General features: G+C 37.3%; 1 protein-coding gene across 2 annotated transcripts in view; it reads right to left on the minus strand.

Moving 5' to 3' along the window:
- SLC26A7 (solute carrier family 26 member 7) overlaps positions 1-16,840 on the minus strand; it is a 70,386-nt gene extending 53,546 nt beyond the window's left edge. For both annotated transcript variants that reach the window (XM_077188072.1, XM_054642287.2), the window contains exons 1-2: positions 16,373-16,840; positions 3,033-3,143 (exon numbers count right to left, since the gene is read on the minus strand). In XM_077188072.1, the coding sequence (XP_077044187.1) occupies positions 3,033-3,143; positions 16,373-16,565 (304 nt within the window). In that variant the 5' untranslated portion in view covers positions 16,566-16,840. The remainder of the gene's footprint in view (positions 1-3,032; positions 3,144-16,372) is intronic.
- Between the last annotated feature and the right edge of the window lie 2,125 nt (positions 16,841-18,965).

The raw sequence follows: 18,965 nt of genomic DNA on the forward strand, positions 1-18,965 counted from the left end.
TCCAGCTGTGATAGTCAGATGTGTTACCTGGGGAAAGCACACAAGCCTGGCCCATTTTCTCTGGGCCATTGCTCTTTTTGCCAGCATCCATAGCTGTTGTGTTAGTGAAGTATTTCCTTAGCTGGCTTTTTTTTAATTTTGTTTGTGGACTAGCATTCATTGATTTGTCAAAGGTTTGTCTGAACCTGCCTGTAATGTCTCCTTTTGCAATGCTGTCTGAGAGCAGGTTGCAGAAGTTCAGTATCTGCTGTACTGTTTTCTTTAATCTATACTTTAAAAGTCTTCTAAAACAATTTCTCTCTGAACTCACCCTTTTTCTACTGCTGCAGGACCTGGTGTACACAGTCCTGCCCTCACCTTGGCCTTCAGAGAGTAAAGCTCACAGCATGAATTCCTCAGGAACCCACCAGGGATTCCACCACCCCAAAAAGTGACCATGAGGTCCAGCCTTTTGCTCCATATCTTTCAACCTGCTAATAATTAATAAAAGGACTTTTCTTCTATCACAAGGACAACTTAATTTCTTTAGTAACCTTTGGTGTGGAGCCTTATCAGTAGCTGTTTGACCATTCTGATATCTTATATTCAAAGTATATCCCTTCTCCATGCACTTGTTGACATTCATACAGTAGTCTAGAAGGTAGTGAGGTATGATTTTCCTTTACAGAAGTCACATTAACGCCTCTCCAATAGGGTCTGATTATACATAGCTTTTTTTGCCCCATCCCTGGAAGTGTTCAAGGCCAGGTTGGATGGGACTCTGAGCAACTTGATCTAGTGGAAGATGTCCCTGACCATGGCAGAGGGGTTGGAACTAGAAGACCTTTAAGATTCATTCCAAACCCGGCCATTCTATTGTTGTAAGTTGTTTGCATAAAATTAAATTTGAAAACAGCTTACATGAAATTTTATCCTAAATCAAAGATGTGTATGTGTTGTTTATGGCAGATGAAAGTGTCTCAGAGAATGGTTCAAAATCAATTATGTTAACAAAAGTCAAGAAAAGCTGTATGTGTTTGTTGCTCAGGTGCGAAATCTCTTCAAGTAGATCAGCCTTTTCAAAGAAAAGGCATTTCAAGTGAATAAAAGTTAACTGAACAGGGCCATTGATGGATTTCCCATTTCATACTAACATGACTGCCTTCACTAACAAAGAACACTTTTACAGCCTGTGTACATATGGAGAGCATCACAGATCTTACAGAAAATTCTGGTAAGTGAAGAGGTTGTCTCCAAAGTCCATAAGGAATTATGGAGCAGCTGAGGCAGGCAGTGTGGCTCCTATACACTCACCACAATGCCTTAACCCAGGCTGGGGGAACAAGTGCATGAGACCTTTCTTCTGAAAAGATCAACAATATATGTCACTCAAATTTATTAATTTAAAAAAATCCATATGTGCAAGAAAACTCTTTTGTTGCCTTTTTTTTTTTATTGAGATTAAATTTTGAAATAGAATTATGAATGGAATGTGGAATTTCCACACCAAGGACCATGCAGAAATTTGCAGACATTAACTCAGCAAGGCATTCTCTGAACACTATTCCCTCCCAAGGATAAAACATCAGACTTAACAGCATACTTACCTATTTTATCAACTGTTTTCATTACTAGAATTTATGGCAGCCAGGAGCTTACCCATCTTTCCTACACATAATAGATTCTTGTCTTCCTAATAATCATACACCAACAAACTTCTGACAATACATTTCTAATTTTTTTTTTGCTTTGAAACAGCTTTTTAATATAGGCTAAAGTTTTAATCTATCTGTATTCAGGAGTAAAATTTATTTTCCAGATTCTAAATTTCCACCTTTTCTTGGAATGCTTCCCTTTTGACATGAGTTGAATACAGTCATTACAACATTAGGATACTAACACATCTACAGATCCTTTTTGGACATCAAAAGGCTCAAATACTCTCTGTACATCTAGGGAAAACAAACTTTCAACTTTCCTTTTTCTCTAAGCCAATTTACAGCTGTTCAGATTTGTATTTTTTAATAATGCAACCAAGTACTTTTGATCAAAAAGGGTGCTCAAAATGTGTTGCTAACTTCTTAGTAGAACACGCATACATGTGTGCAATCAGACTCTGCGAAGTTCATTTTGAGTGCAATTACCCAGAACCATCCTTTGTCCTTTCAGGAGATTTTCTCCTCTTCAAGGAAGAGATACCCCTCCCTGCTTAAATCTTCTGGCAGCCCCAGGGGCTGCTTCCCTTTACCCAGCCATGCTGTGTGTGGCTGCTGGGCCCATCTCACCCTTCTTGCAAACTTCAGGGGCCATCAAGTGCCCACTTCTGCACAGTAAAGGATTTGTGGTTCAATCTAATGAGTATTATTTCCAGCTGCCCTCTATAATTTTGATTTCTTTGGGCTCAGAAACAGAGCATTCATCAACCTATTAGGTGCACAAAGCCATTCAATTCTTCAGCTGGTGAGGCTCTGCTGAGGGTAAGCAAGTAACTCACAACTACCAGCAGAGTAGCCAGGCAGCATCTTTCACTGTCTGCCCAACTGCTCTGCAAGAGGTAAGAGTCCTTATTGGGAGAGTCAATGCAATAGCAGGTAATGGGCTCAGAAGGTCATTTTTGTTTTTCTTTTCCTGAGAAATGCAGGATTTGTGTTTTAGACAGGTGAGAAGTAATGTGTCTTTTCTGTGGTTTAAGAGGCAGTCGAACTTTTTCATTTCCATTTACATACATCTTGTTGGCAGAGCCCTGTGTTAAACTCTTAGCCTGAAGCAGATTTCTAAAGCAAACTTAAAATACAAAGCTCTTACTAAATTACATTTACAAAGGAAGTGTTAGGGCAATATTAAATTATAATGGCAGGAGTAACTCCAGTATATTCTTAATGAGGCTCTTTAAAGTACTTAAACTGACAAAAAATGGTTGTAAAGAGAAGCACAAAAACATCTTATTTCTGTTTAATGATAGATATTTGTCCTTCCATTGACCTTTAAACAAAAATAAATTTCAGTATGCGGTTCTTTATTTTTGAAAATGACTTTAGCAGACAGACACTTACCTGTTGCAACATGACGTCCCATTCCAAATATGGCATAAATAATGACAGGGAAAAAAGATCCATATAAACCAAAAACTGGATGGACTGAAGATAAAATAGCAAAGGCCAGCCCTATAGAAAATTAAAGATAATTACTTCACTGTATGACAATAAAACTGTTCTGTTTGCTTTGTTGTTTTTTATTTTTATGAGGAAATGTCTACAATTTTATTAAGAGCAGGAAAAACTCACCTTCCTTTATTAAAACCTAGAGTGTATGTGAAGTACTGTACAATAAGGGTCAGAAATAACTATGGAAGGTTATTTCATTTCATCATCCAAATCCACATATCCTACCATGTTTCCAAGTTGTCTCCATTAGTGGTTCCAAGCCTCTTTTAATAGCCAGGCCTCACAGGAGGAGGCAGCAATGTCTTACCCCCACCCTCACAAACGTGGGTTTGAGACTGCCAGGCAGTCTCCAGGCGGTGGGATGGTTATTTCTTACAAATATTTCAAAACCTGTAATTTTGGTTTGGATAGAGCCCCTTCAGTCTGCTTTCTTCTAATTTCTTAAACAAAAAAACTATTCCAGAGTTCATCTTCTTTAGGTGCCTGGGGTTTATAAGCCTCTAGACATTAACATTTCTTCCATCATGTAAATCTGTCAGTTCAGAAACAGAAAGTATTTGACTTTCACGTTGAGATGGAGAACGAACAGAATTGGTTCAGGTTTAACTTTATAGACTTACTAATTACCTTCATTGCTTAGCTACAGAGGACAGCATCCATCCTTTTCTTAGAAAGTCTTGGACAGGAACTCATCTTTCAACAGAAACATTCCTGCAAAGCAGCAGATTTGGTTGCTTTTCAACTTGAGATACCTAAGACAGCAAATCAGACTGCACTGGCTCCTTGCAAGTCGTCAGAAGGAGACTCCCCAGACTTCCTCCAGATCAGCAGGCTCCACAACCATTTCACAGCTCTTACTTCTGGAAACCAAGAGCAGGAGCACTTGCCTTGCACAGTTGCTCCATAAATTTTGGTGAATACCTCATCATGCAGTCTGGAAGAAAGGACTGGCCTGTGTAACACACAAGATGCCTTTCTCAAGTCCACCTTCAACCTGAGTGCACTCACCAGCCTAGGGCAGAGGTGCCTGCTCTGGGAGAACGAGCACCTGTGGTCTGTGACAGGAGATTCAGATCTGTGCAATGGAGTTGCCTTCTGTGTACATGTGAAATCCCCAAAGAAAACTAAACCTGTAGGATTCATTCTTCTCACTGAGCTTTCCTAACTGCTCCAGAAAGCATTATTTGCCTGAATTGTTGGTGTTATGGGGCTTTGATAATATGGAGAGTGCCAAAGAGTGTCTTTGTTCATGGGTTTTCAGAGGCAATTCTGAACATTTTTATTCAAAATCTCCTTCTTACATTTTCATTTGAGTCTGTAACAAAGCACACGTGGTGGTAGGGGGGAGGCAAGAAAATACAAAAAGGTCAGAAGTATCAAGTTCTCAGAGAAGCAGTTCATCTGTTCTTAGAAAAACCTCACAGTGAAGATTTTGCTGAGGTGAACCTTACATGGATCATTTTCATCCACATTGTGCTCAGCAAAGTAGCACTATCAATTATGACTTGGAGAACAGATATTTTTAAATCTGTTTAGTTTTAAATTTCTTTTAAACAGAAATGGACTTGGTTGCTCTTCAGCCTTATAATGAGTGCATCTACTGAGTCACTTCTGTATTTTTCTCTTAGCACAGCAGTATCATAATCCAGAAAGCTCTTTGAAATTATAGTGTACTGTCCATGTTCACATGATCAATAGAGGTAAAAGAAGATTCTGAACCAAGAGCAACACAGAAGGGTGTGCCTGAGGAGAATAAAAACAGCATAGGAGAGAACTATGTGACCCAATCCAGATAAAATTGAGCATGGAGGAGGGGGGGGAATAGAGAATAGGAGAAAGAAATTTTTAAATCTTGTTTAACACTGGAAAGCTCCTCCATTTTAACCATTTTGAAAGTGAACAAAACCAAACAGAAAGAGAAAATTTGGAATTAATTTACTAGTTGAATACTATTCACACACATATTCCAGGCTTGCAACAAAGCATTATGCTAGGGTAATTATTTGACTATCCAAAAAGTGAAGGAATCAGAAAAATCAGTATAATTTCAGTCTCATTTTAATTATAACAACATAATTGAAATGGAGTGACCTGTCTGTGTGCTTCCCAAGCACAAGGGAATACACAAGGTTCCGTACTTAATGTTGAGCCAGATATGTACTTTAGAAGGTTTTTGGGAAGAGCCTTTTGATCCTGGTTATAGTTATAAATCCAGATTATCTGCTGCTGATAAATATCACTTGTTTACAGGCAGATAATCTGAGCTTAAATTTGGCCCTTGTTTTTCTCCATTTCATGCCTGGACTTTTCACATTTTGTATTAAGTTTCTAGAAGTAGTATGTCATTCTTTTTCATGGTGAGGTTGTGGCAATCAGGCCAGAGCTAAAACTACCAGCCTTTGACTTGAGTCCTGGCTCTGTTTGTTGGGTTTTTACTCCCATTACTGAAGCATGTGTAGCACTTACTGAAGTATGTAAGAGCAGAGGGGCATTATAAAATAGAATCAGTAAAAACTTCAGGTTTTCTTATTAGGCATAAAATGCTCTAAAGGTTCAAATACTTTTCAAGATGTAATCAGTAGTATATTTACGCTTATTTAATTAATTTTCATATTAAACTTCACTGCAATGCATTCTGTTTGCGCAAGAACTTTCCTGTCAAAATACAGGAAACATTATTTTCTTTTTTTTCATTCCATAGAGTAATACTTAAAGAAAATAGATCATAAAGTAAGGATCTCCCATAATCTTCACTGGTAATATGGAGAAACCCCCATGGCAGTGACATTAAGCTTTTCATATAAGAATATAAATTCCATGAAAAGAAATGCAAACAAATATTGAACAGTAAGTTTAGATACAGTACATTAATATTGTTTGTTTTAACTACTTCCTTATCATAAGATAACATTGTGGGACACACTTTCACTGAAAACCATGACCTGTGATTAGCACCAGGTGCTTTCCAGTCCTCTGGCATATCAGGCTGAAAAGCAAGAAATGTTGAACACTCGGTGTCATTGCAAGCAACTGCAAAATAACAAACTTGATACAAAGAGAAACAAGGCCATCTCCTGCCGCAGGAGAAAGGTCTCAGCTTGAGTTGGAAGTTTCTGCTAATTAGATTAGTGCCAAAGCTACAGCAATAAAAAATATTTTCCATAGGAAGAGCTATGAATCACCAGAGAATAGTCAACTAGTTAACAGTTCTCTGCATCTGGAAATATGTTCATGATACATACATCTGTTCTCAGGAAAACTCTACCACATCTTTTGGACATACTAGGTGCAAACCAGAAATTAAATTAGGAAGCAGGAAAAGTATTAAGCCTATAATTAATTTGAGGAGTAACAACATTAGTATCATTTAATATTTACTGTAAAAAGCTATATACATTTTAAAAGTTTTTCTGATAGAGTGTATATTCAAATAACTTTCTGTAAGTGTAACCTTTTACTCTTAAGTGTGTCTATTCTAAGATGGTCAGACCCCAGGTTTATGAAACCCTAAATGACACAAATTCATCTTATCCCACTCAAAAATGCTCTCTGCATTTTTATTGTGGGCACTCTCTAATGCTTCAGAAAAATAGATTTTCTCCATTTCTTCTCCCTCTTCTCAAAAAGCTCTATTATGTAGTAAGAAGGGTATTTTCTGAGGATGCCCTAAAATGTAGAATTGACACATATTTAATCAGTCTTCTATCACTACTTCCTGGAGAACTAACAAATCAAACTAACCAATGACTCATATCCCAGAATTTAATTTCTAACTCCAGGATAGCTAACTTCTATTGAAGAAAAAACAAGAAAAGTTTTTTCCACCACAGGAAAACAATTAATATTATATTTCAGAAAAGTTTTCCTACACAAACCTGCAAGTTCTGGAGGGTTCTTTAACAATGGCTTTGTAAAAGCTCTTAACACAAAATGATCTTTTGGAAACAGTATCATTAACCTCCAAAAACTGTGCAGCTCAGTATCAGTTCTCTCAATGCACATTTGCTGGGGCTGCACAAGTGGATTGTGCCTTCTGTCTCACTTATTTGGTGACAAAGTACCAAGAGCTTAAAATCATTCCTTGGTTCTTCTGTCATTCAAAGCCTGAGGCAAATGAAGAATGTAAAGACAAAATAGAAGGACAGGCCCTCAAAAATGAACCATAAATCTTTCAGAGACCACACAATGTTGATTTGGCAACCCCCCTCTGTTTTTGAAGGATCCTTCAGTGCAGGTCCTTCCCATGCAGCTGTCTCCTTCAGCCTGGTGAGAGTTAAGCACTTCAGCTGTGTTAGCCATAGCACCCAAACTCACAGTGTTTCACAGATTCTGAAATGCAGCTCTCCCAATGTACCATGGAAAAGCACTTCAAAGGTGGATTTGAGAAAACACTGTGCTATTCTGCCACTTTACAGATCTCCAGATACTGACAATTGTATCTTAATGTTCAAAAGGAAAATATGCAAGCATTATGGTACAAGAAATAAGGGGATGGCATGACCAGCTTATGATTTCACTGTTCAAGACAGCTTGACCCTTCTATATGTAATAGATACATACAAAACAGAGCATTAAAAAACTCCTAGTGTTTTCTTTTCTTTCAATAGAGCTCCTCAAAAAAAAGCTATCAGCTACTGTCTCAGACAGACAATCTGAGATGAAATGTTAAGATCCCTTTAGGATAAATTCAGCACCATATCTGAACACCACAAAGATTTTATAAACTGCTTCACAGGGAGTTCTATTATCCACTAGCCAGCTGTGATACTGGAAGAATTCGGCCACCTCCAGAAAAAAGAAGGATTTTGAATGTGGATTATAGGTAAAAATCTCTGTATTTCAGTAAGAATAAGCAGAGAATGAAGCCTTCAGAAGTTTCTGGCAAGCAGGTAACTATGAGGTGATCTTCTGAGAAGCATCAATGCTGTGGAGAAACAAAAGCCTGTCATGAGTGATTTCAGGCCTTAATCCAGATGAGCTGGACTTGCTGAAATCCATGAAAAGGGCATCCATTTTGGGAAACCAATGCCCAAGGATCTGAACACGAACAGTTTTCTGATTGGGAAGATTATGTATGGTGTCATTCCTTCCTTTGAGGATCAATGTTCCCTGGGTTGCTCAGTCTCTGTCCATGGTGCTCAGGCACCCCAGAGCCCAGGGATCCCCCCAGCTCATGTGGGCACGCAGTGTGTGCATACCAGAGTGCACCTGGACAGGAGGCCCCAGGGGAGTCAGAGGGCATCCAGAAGCTGAATTCACATTTCTAGCAGTCTGTTAGACAGGTCTGCATCAGCACATGTGTAACTTGGAAGAATTTTTATAGACATTAGAAAGAAAATATTGCACGCACAGCAGCCTAAGTGCCTTGCTGCTCCACTGGAGAGTTGTAAAGTGTGAAACATTGTCCCACATTTTCTCACTAACATGTTAAATTTCATATTCTGCTTACATCATTATTCTTTGCATGAGAGAACTATAACAGGGTTCAACTGGACACTCTTCCAGAAATCATGAGCTACATGGATTCTCCAATGCATTCTGTAGGAGGTTTTTCTGGCTCTGTTTCCAAATGTGCCTATTCTATTTCATCTACACGTGTTATTTGTAAGCCAGATGTATATTTACAAGGCAGCTTTACCCCTTAATAAAATTATTAGCTCCAGTTAGTGAGCTTAGAGTATATTTATGCCTACATTTATGATCAGAACCTGAAATAAACCCCTGGCAACTATCACTCTTGAGAAGACACAGCTGGGGTTCCTCCATGAAAAGCTAAGGAAAAAAAATTATATAAGTTCCTGGCATCATGCCTTCCAAAACTCTGGGCACCAGTTCTGGAATGCAGGAAGGCAGTATAGTTAATTTTTTTTAATGTCAGGATCTCCAGCCAGTGTTAAGGAATTAGTTGTTCAGCAATAAATCCAGCTCCAGATTAAATTAAGTTTAATTAAAACATACAAACCACACCAAGACTCAGTGAGTTATTCTTGGGCTTGAAGAATGAAAAAGAAAAGAAGTTGGCAGAAATAACAATACTGATTTCATCAGATGCCATCTACATATTTAACTTTTAGAGGAAATACGTCTCAAGGGCCCTCCACCCTCCAAAAAAACAGCCCACCAAAATCCACTTGAGCCAAAGCATTTCTTGTTCATGATAGATCACAGGAAAGGCAGCAAATGTATAATATTATATATAAATTCTACATTAATCATATCCCTGTACTAGCTGCCTACAAAAAAAAAATGTATTGTTTTAAAACTACAACCACTAGCATCATTGCAATCTGGCAAGTTTGAAAGTCCAAATCTTATACCCTCATGCTTCCAGTGGGCAGCTACTGAGTACATGCAATATAATATACAGAAAAATATTTATTTCAAAAGAAACAGAGAAATGTTTATGATTCCACAACTTAGCAAGCAAAGACTGAATCAGAAATAGAGTGACAGTGTTTTCATTTTGAAACTTCCACACATTTGTCTTAACTTTTTCATATATATACGGAAGTTCCAAACTTCTCTTTTTTTTTTTTTGAAAAAAAAAAAAAAAAGCAGCAGCTCAGATATCATAAAATTGAAAGGGAGCATAAAATTGTCAAGACCTTCCCTTGTGATCTGCTCCCCCTTATGACAGCCAAACACAATTGTTTGAATTTAGCACATCCATGAATGGGATTATGTGATAAGGAGATCCATCTTCTGAACCCAATAATTAAATACAATATTTTTAGAACTACTCCCAATTTTAATTCTAAACAGATTCAAGTTACTTTATTTTCATTTCTCTATGTGCTGCAACTGTCTTGTAATTTGAATGCCTTTCCTGATAAAGAAAAAACCTTCTCATGTTTTAATTAACCTGAGCCATTTTTCTCCCAAATATAATCTCTGTTTTTCTACTCCTTCTCCTAGCCTTTTCTTCTACTGAGATCATCATCTATGAACAGAGGCAACCAAAATGAAACACTGTATTTGTGATAATGGAACAACAGACAGCACCGCCAGTGGTCATCAGATTCTTTGCACCTCCCAATTCATGCAGCAGACTTTTTTTTCCCTGGCTAATAGGCTAATTATTTTCCAACACACCATTAAAACCAACTTTAACTGAGAGCAGCAGATTTGTCTTTAGAACCCATACATAAATCTGACGTAAAACCCATCATCTGTCCTACAGCCTTGCTTCAGAAATGCATAGCTGAATCCATCACTCTGGTGTCCTTTATTGCTCTATATGGACATGTATTTTCATTATTATTATTACTAAAGAGAAATACAGCACCATGGGTTGCATCTGGTCCAGTCCCTCATCTGCAGTACAGACTTGTAACTGGGGTACAACACTATACTCACTATCAACAGAGAATAGAATTCCAAATTCGACAGCATCATCTAGGGTACATGTAACCAGATCCACAATGCCACTTACCTTGTTTTTCAGAATCCTGAGATGGCAATTACCTATCTCAGCCTTCAGTCTGGATGTGTTTCATTTTCTCTGTTTGATATCAGTTATATATCCACGTGCTTCACCATTTCCCTCATGGAAAAGTCATCATTCTTCAGGAAACTGAGTCAAAGTTCTAATTTTGCACTGAGGCTTCGATTCAGACCAAATACTTCAGTAGAAAGTACCATGCCTTTGTTTTGTGCTTATTTCTTTAAAGGCTGTAAAAGCACTTGTAGGTTTGAGGTTTTTTGGAGGGGTTTAACTCAGTTGCACTGTTAGACATGCATTTCAGTAGCAAACTACTGAAACCTGAATTCTTTGCACCATAAACTCTCAGTGTAGTATTGCACAAGTAATTTCTCTATTTTGAGCAAAAGCATTTTTGTGTGTCTAATTTCCCTACCTATAAACTTTTCTATTACTGGTAAGTGTAAAGAGCTCTAAATTGTTATAAAGAAAAGTGTAGGGTATAAGTATTATCATCACCCAGAAAATTGTCAAAAAAAAAGAATTTAAATCATATGTTTGTGTAAGCAGGAGACAGTCTGGTCATTAATAGCTTGAAGATGAGGTTTATAATTATCAAAACCTCAAGAGAGATCTTGGAAGAGGCCTGAGAGAAGGGTTGACATAGTCTGAAGTTAGGTACCTACATTAGTAATTTACATCCAGAAAGATTAAAACAACTTCAGGTGTTATGCAGAGCACTTAATTTTCACAGCATTTCATTACCAAAATACTTCAGACACATTTGTGTCCCCTACCTGTATAGAGAACATAAATAAGTTACATACACTAAAATATATATTCAAAAAATAAAGTATATATTCAAGCAGACTAACTTGGGTAGTAATTCCTCTGGCAATTAACTCATCTGCATGACCGAGGGTCTCTTTTATAAACTTTTTCAAATAAACTTGGTTTTAATTCTGTCGCATTCAGGGACATTCAGGGAAGCTTACTGATGGGTCATGGTACATGGTTTCTATATGCCAGTCTTTGTGAGCAGTGTGCATAATTCTGCCCAGGAAAAAACAAACAGCAAAACAAGCAAAAAACAAACCCTAAATCCCACATTCTAAATAGCAAAATACTGAGGAATGACTACCAAAAAATATACACTGCAAAATTTAAATCCTGAGTAAAAAGCTGGTTTTTTGAAAAGACAAGACTGAACGAAGAAGAATAGCCAAGTGGATTATCGGTAGATGGATCAAGAGCTTGGTAATGAATAAATAATATCAGGAAAGATCACCTATGAAAGGCCATGAAAGTAAAGATGAATAATTTGCTTGGTGCAATAAAAGTTACCACTGGGTAAATAAGCTAAGCAGATGCATTCTGAAGAGCTATGATGGGACTATAGCACATGTTCAGAAGGCTACAGAAAAAACATGATGACAGTTTAGTGAGATTTAGCTACATGGAAAGACTGCATCATAATGCATCTTAATTTTATCATGTAAAGAAACCAAGAAAAATTCAGACCCAGGCTGATCGAAGTATTCTTCTTTTATGAGTATGGGTAGGAGTCACACAAAGAACCCACAAATAATTCTATTGTGACAGGTCAATGGGTGAAGAAAAGAAAAGAAAAGAAAAGAAAAGAAAAGAAAAGAAAAGAAAAGAAAAGAAAAGAAAAGAAAAGAAAAGAAAAGAAAAGAAAAGAAAAGAAAAGAAAAGAAAAGAAAAGAAAAGAAAAGAAAAGAAAAGAAAAGAAAAGAAAAGAAAAGAAAAGAGTAAGACCTGCCTTTAACCATGAACTGTTAAACATGAACTCTTTATCTGTTTATTACCCACAATGACATGGATATAATGGTTAAGACACTAAACTTTGATGTCTGCCTCATCAGTGTCTACACTTGAGCCCTTCCCTGTTACACTCAGAGGAAACTTATTAATATAATTAATCAACCTTAACAAAGCAGATGGTTAGATTTAGTCAGATGAATCACGCCTGTGGTGGGTTGATTCTAGCCAGCGGTTAAGCACCCATCCAGCCACTCACTCCTCCTCAAAGGATGCAGGAGAGAATCAGAAAAGCACAAGTGAGAAAACTTGTCAGTCAAGATTGACAACTTAATAAGTGAATGAAAGAAAAGAATACAAGTGATGTAAATGCAGTCATTCACCACCTCTCACAAGCATAGAATCACAGAATAAACTAAGTTGGAAGGGATCTATAAAGATCATCAAGTCCATCAACTCCTGGCCCTGCCCAGAGCACCCCAAGAGTCACACTCTGTGCCAGAGAGCATTGTCCAAATGCTTCTTGAACTCTGACAGGCTGGTGCTGTGACCAGTTCCCTGGGGAGCCTGTTCCTGTGCCCAGCAACCCTCTGGCTGAAGAACTTTTTCCTGATATGCACCCTAAACCCCTCCTGACTCAGTTTCCTCAAGTCCTGTCCCTGGTCACCAGAGAGAACAGATCAGTGCCTGCCTTTCCACCTCCTCTCAAAGCATATTGAGGTTTTCCCTCAGTCTCCTCTTCTGCAGGCTGAACAAACTAAGTGACCTCTGCTGCTCCTCATCTGGCTTCCCCTCAAGGCCCTTAATCATCCTCCTTACCCTCCTTTGGATGCTCTCTAATAACTTAATGTTCATTAACTCCCATCAACTAAGTCTTCATTGACCAGTGAAGGACACAGAAGCAGCTTGCTGAGAACTGCTTACCTGCACAGCAGACCCTTTGTTTTATTAGCATGATTTCAGTTTGGAAAGGGAAAAGGTTAGGCACTTATGAGACATCTACATGGATCTAGCAGTTGAATTTGTTTGCAAGGATGAGGGATACAAAATTAAATGGAAAGACTCTTCAGAGAATGACTGCTGATGGGGTATTAATAAGTTTTAAAGGGAAAGGGAAGAGGACAATGAATGTTAATCTAACAAGAAAGTTAGGTATTTATTATGCTAATTTAGAGACATATTGCTCTGGTCTATCAATAACAGAGTTTTGAGAAGTTTTGGAGACAAATTATGTAGTGATTACCACAACATAAAAGCTCAAATTTCTTAACTTCCTATTACGGTGTATAACAAACTTCAAGACTGCATCATGATGTTCATTTTAGATTTAAAGATTATTTTTTCAACCTTAGGTATCAAAGTAAGAATAAGGATTTTTGTCAGCATTATTAAATTATACTTGGAACTAATATTAAATAGCTGGAACTGATGAAGCCTGATTTCTTTTACTAGTTTTGACTTGTGGCTGGCTGGCTTTGCTGTCTGAGACTGTGCAAGTCCAGCTAGACCTTTGTGCCAATTGGTGTATTTGAAAAGGCTTTTTTTTGTTAGAACTTGTAGGGTCTTTTCCTACGTGATATTTTCATAAAATTTTTAGAAACATAATTATCTTTGACATTTCTTTCTCCATATTCTGTAGAAGTAGATAAAGGACTTTAAAACTAGGGGATACATACAGAGAAAATACAAGTATTGTCTCATAAGGTAAAGATCCCTGAATTTTGGGACTTCTGAATTAATATTTATTTATTATTTTTAGCAGACAATGAAACAACTACAGGAACATTTTCAGAATGACTGCTTGGTTTCAGCAATGAGTCTTTCATCACAAATGCCCAGCAGTACATTATGATAGTCCCATGCCTTCACTTTCCATCTTGTTACACCCCTCAGTCTCCTTTTCCCCAGCCCAGTTTTGTTGCTTTCACTACAGCACAGTAAGGACAGTGACTTTCATCTTTTCTTCCTTACAATACAAAGGGAAATCAGCAATTTTATCTAAAATTTAGATTAGAAGTGGGAACACAAACACATTACACAAGATCAGAGCAGTTGCCAACCTGAATAGTCTGAATATGATCAATACCAGATGAGTAAGAAATCCCACAGAAGGAAATTATGAAAAACACAGCTCATTTGCAAGGCCTTTCTTAATTATTCTCAAGCTATTGGACTGCTCTCCACCCTGGAGTTTGCAGTTTTCATCACTCAGAAAACTGCTGCATATGAATACAACTGTACAATTTTCCAAATATTCCCATTACTCAGGTTTATTTCCTTATACTTGGATTTGCCTAAACCTGTTGCTGAGGTTGACACTATGCTCAACAAATCAATTATCACCAATTACCTTTTTTTCCTACTATTTTTAGAATTTCTGCCTTGCATTGCATTACAAAATTTCTTGGTTTATCTTGAGGGTGGAAGAAAACAGGCACAATATGACCTCCCAATATTTGGGGTTTTTTTGGCTTTGTGCTATATAACAAATGGAACTTGTTTTCATCCATCTGAAAATATTAGGATAGTGCTGGTAACTGGAATGCTTACAACACTAGTAAAAGGGCTTATATTTGCATTCAAATTAAAGCACCACAAACATGATGAAATGCTTTTGTCTCTAACTCTCTTCCTATTTCATCCCCTAAAATCATTCCAAAATCTTGAGAAGCAGCAAGCAGAGAAAGAAAAAACAGATTGGGAGTTTCTAAGTATTTCTTTTTGAACAGCATAAAATAAGGATAAAATTGTTTCTAGAGTACTTATAAATAAACCAGAAAACACAAACCTGGATTTTCTGTCTTCACAGATTTATCTGTGACAGTAAACAACTTCTTGGTACAAGAGTCAAACATTAAAAGCCTGGCTAAAACTACCAGCACTGCAGAAATGCTGTTTAACATAGCATTTTTGATGAATTTCAACATACTGTTATTAGCAGCATTTTAATTACAATTGTTGCACACATACCAGTGAAATTAGATATATTGCAGAGTTACAGTATTAAGGTTCCCAAAGTTAAATCATGCCAATGCAGATGTTCCTAATTACTCTAGAAGCACAAATACTTATACAAATCAGTTGTTTCAAGTTGCAGCATAATTCAATTAAAGGAGTGTTTAACAACATGAATGATAGTTAAGCCCACTTAATATGGAAGACTGTTAGAAAACAATAGATGTCATTCACATGAAGGAAGGAGTTAAAGTCCATCTGAGATAAGAAGCTGTGATTTGTCTGAGACAAATATAAGAGATTATCATAAGAAGGTGACACTATCAAAGACACATCAAAATCTGACAAAAGCATTTATTTCCTCACAGGAATCACTTTACTAAGCAAGATGGAACTTAAAGTTTCTGCAGCTCATTGTGCAGAGTTTGGGAAGCTTTTCCTTTTTTCTGCCTTTTTTTCTCTCTTTTTGTTTTTTTTTTTTAAGCTGTAAAATGGAGTCTAGCTCCACCCCTGCTTTGTATTGCTGCTTGAAAAGAGGTGTGGTAGGTAATGCAATTAAATCAGCACACAAGCTATGGATGCCACAGATCCTCTCCCCGGATAATGTCTCTGGCAGGAACACTCTTTAGGCACAGAAAGCTGTGACCTCTTCCTGCTGTTTCCTAAAATTCCTTGGAATTTTACAGGTAATAGTATCATGCATGTGTTTATCCCACAACAGCATACTTTATAGTGCAATTATCATCGAGTTATATTTTGTTTTCCATGTGAAATAGAGAAAAAGATGGTCACTTAACTCATAAAACATTGTATATAATATATATCCTGTATGAATGGAGTTACTGCTCTCTCACCTTTCATAGTCAGTGTTTGAAAAAATGTCGAAGGATAAATAGTAAAGTTCCACAGAAATTAACTGAAGTATCACAATGAGTTTCTTTCCACATTTACACATCCACTCTATAAATGAGTTAAGACTATATATTTTTCCTTGTATTTTTATTTGGATTCAATCAACATTAGATATGACCAGACAAACTTAAAATATTAATTTGAAATGAGTTAACTGTACCTTGAGTCACCTGTTGGATGGCTAGCATCATCCCAGAAACAGTATCAGGAACCAAATTTTCCTTCCAGTTGTAGACAGGCGCCCATGTCAAGATAGGCAGCCTTCTCATACACCAGGCTTTGATATCTTCAAAGCGAACAGCCTGGATCTTCCTCCAGACTGTACTTCTCTTCCTTTTTGCCCCTGTCATCATTCCTACCCCACAAAAGCAGTGCCTCTGTCAGAAGTGTGCACTGTTGAGGAATCACCCTGATCTCTGTCAGTGTCCAGTTTTCTTCTGAGATTTTTCAGTTCCAAACTACAAAGAAAAAAAAATGAACAGAAGCACTTAAGATTTCTGCAGCTGTTCTGTAACTATACTCAATGAAAACACTTTTAAGTGCTTCAATCATATAAACAGCTACATTAAATGCAAGAACTGTCTATAGCAAAGATCCCATTTTCTGCTGTTTGCAAAAATTTGGTCTAGTCTCACGTTAGTTTGTGATTCTTTCCAGTAACTTCCCGCTTTATATCCCTGTAATGCTTGTGCTTTTGGCCTCATTCCAGTGGCAAAATGAGGTATTACTGGGTGTGTGTGTGATATAGGCTGGGCTATGCTAATCTGAGCAAGAAGTGCCCAGCAGAGCAGGCATCTCCCTGCCAAGCCTGGGAGAGCAGCCTTGTCCCTCCTGGGGGAGCTTTTCTGGCCACAGGCGGGAGGCATTAAGATCTCAGTAAAGCTCGTGCTAGAAGACTTGTCTTACTCCACCAGCATTTTGTCTTCTAAATGACACAAAAAGCTTGTTTATGTAGCAAATGCAGAACATCAGGTAGCAATAAGCCTTACCAGAAACATACACAGAATCTCTCTGTAGGCTGAAACCTCAAACTTCAGAGTAACAAGCTCAAAGCGCAGCGAGGGACTGCAAGGTATCAGCTTCACATGGGCAGTGCCAAAAATTCTTGTGAGAATCATTCTTGTTCAAAGCTAGTCCTTTCTGCTCTTGGCTGTCCACTCAGCAAAGGCTCTCTCAGCACAGACTGTTCACCCAGTAACATTTGTTCTTGTAATAATGTCATGCACCTTGAGTACGATACAAAGTGCTCAGACACAAAGTGATAGGGACATAGAGGAGCTTTAAATGTTCAGGCATTTAAATGCCTTGACTGCTATGGAGCAAGGACACAGTAAGCTTTCCTCTAAGTTTTCTGTATCTCTGGATGGCAAAGAAATTTAAGTTGAAATGCAAGATCCATTATATGGGTGAAGTGTCTTCCCAATCACTGTTCTGTAGTAAGCAATAAAAATCAATATATTTTTTAAATATTTCCTTTTTTAAAAATAGAAATTAATTTACATTTTAATGTTTAGATTAAAGCAAAAAAACCCTGAAGCATTTTCCATCCAAAACAATTTTAGAAAAATGAGACTGCTTCCAAATGCAACAGGTAGACTGGCACAAAGACAAATCATCAGCATCAAGTCATTCTGCTGAGTGACATTCAGTTGATGTCCACAACTGTGTCCCATAGCATTGCAAAGATAAAAAGAAAAAAGGAAGAGAAAGAAAGAATTTCTTAGCATGAGACAGACCCTTACTTTTAACTATTCCTGGCATACTTACTCTTTGCCCTGCCCACCCATTAACAACATACACCTTTTTAAAGACAGGTAATCTTACTTCTGTTCAGTAGAATAAACCTCTAAGCATCAATTATTTTCATTTATTCTTTTTGTGGTTTGTATTTTTTGTTTTCTTTGTTTTTTTTAACTTGAAAGTGCAGTTCAAGGATTTCATAATTGAGGCATTTATGCCTGCCAAGTTTTCACAACACAAATATTTTCCTTTCAATAGAAGTGGACAGGAATCCACTATGTGAGCTACAATGAGAGGTACTCAGCAGTCAGGTGCTGCTTAGTTTTGACGAAATGTTCAGTACTTCTAACTATGACAGTATTTACCATGAAATAAAAATCAAAATACATTTCTACACATAAGTATGCATGTGCAAAAATATCCCCAAATATAGGTACTTTTGTAAAAAAGCCAAAGAGCCGAGCCTCTTTTTTTTTTTTTTTTTTTATCATTGTCTGCTAAAAGCTCTGGATATTCTGAACAGGCAAAAAAACCCACAGTGGGAAACCAAAGAACCATGGCTAAACACACAAGAACATATTCTCCAGTCCTCAAAGTTCTTGCACCAAAATGCTGACGATGTTTGAAAAGGTCTGTAATTGAGATTTTCCCACCTCCTAATTGCAGAGTCAGTTAAACTGGACAAGTTTATCTCATTCCCAGATTAGTATTTGAACACCTAGGATTTCCATTATCAACAGATATTATCCCCTACCAATAACAAAAGATGGTATCTTTCTGTAAGTGTGTGCATGCATGAGTTCAAACATCCTACAGCTGTTGTAGAATTTTTGTGGAAACTTTGTTTAACCCCAACAATAATTTTTGATAAGTAAAAAACTGCATTATCCATAAATCTGAAGTTGATAATACTATCACTATTGAAATACATTCTTCATTATAACTCTGAAATTAATAAATAATCCTAGTTACCTGTGACACAAAGCAACATTTCAGTTACAAACCCCCAGAGA

Source organism: Agelaius phoeniceus, chromosome 1, assembly GCF_051311805.1.
Source record: "Agelaius phoeniceus isolate bAgePho1 chromosome 1, bAgePho1.hap1, whole genome shotgun sequence".
NCBI lineage: Eukaryota > Metazoa > Chordata > Aves > Passeriformes > Icteridae > Agelaius > Agelaius phoeniceus.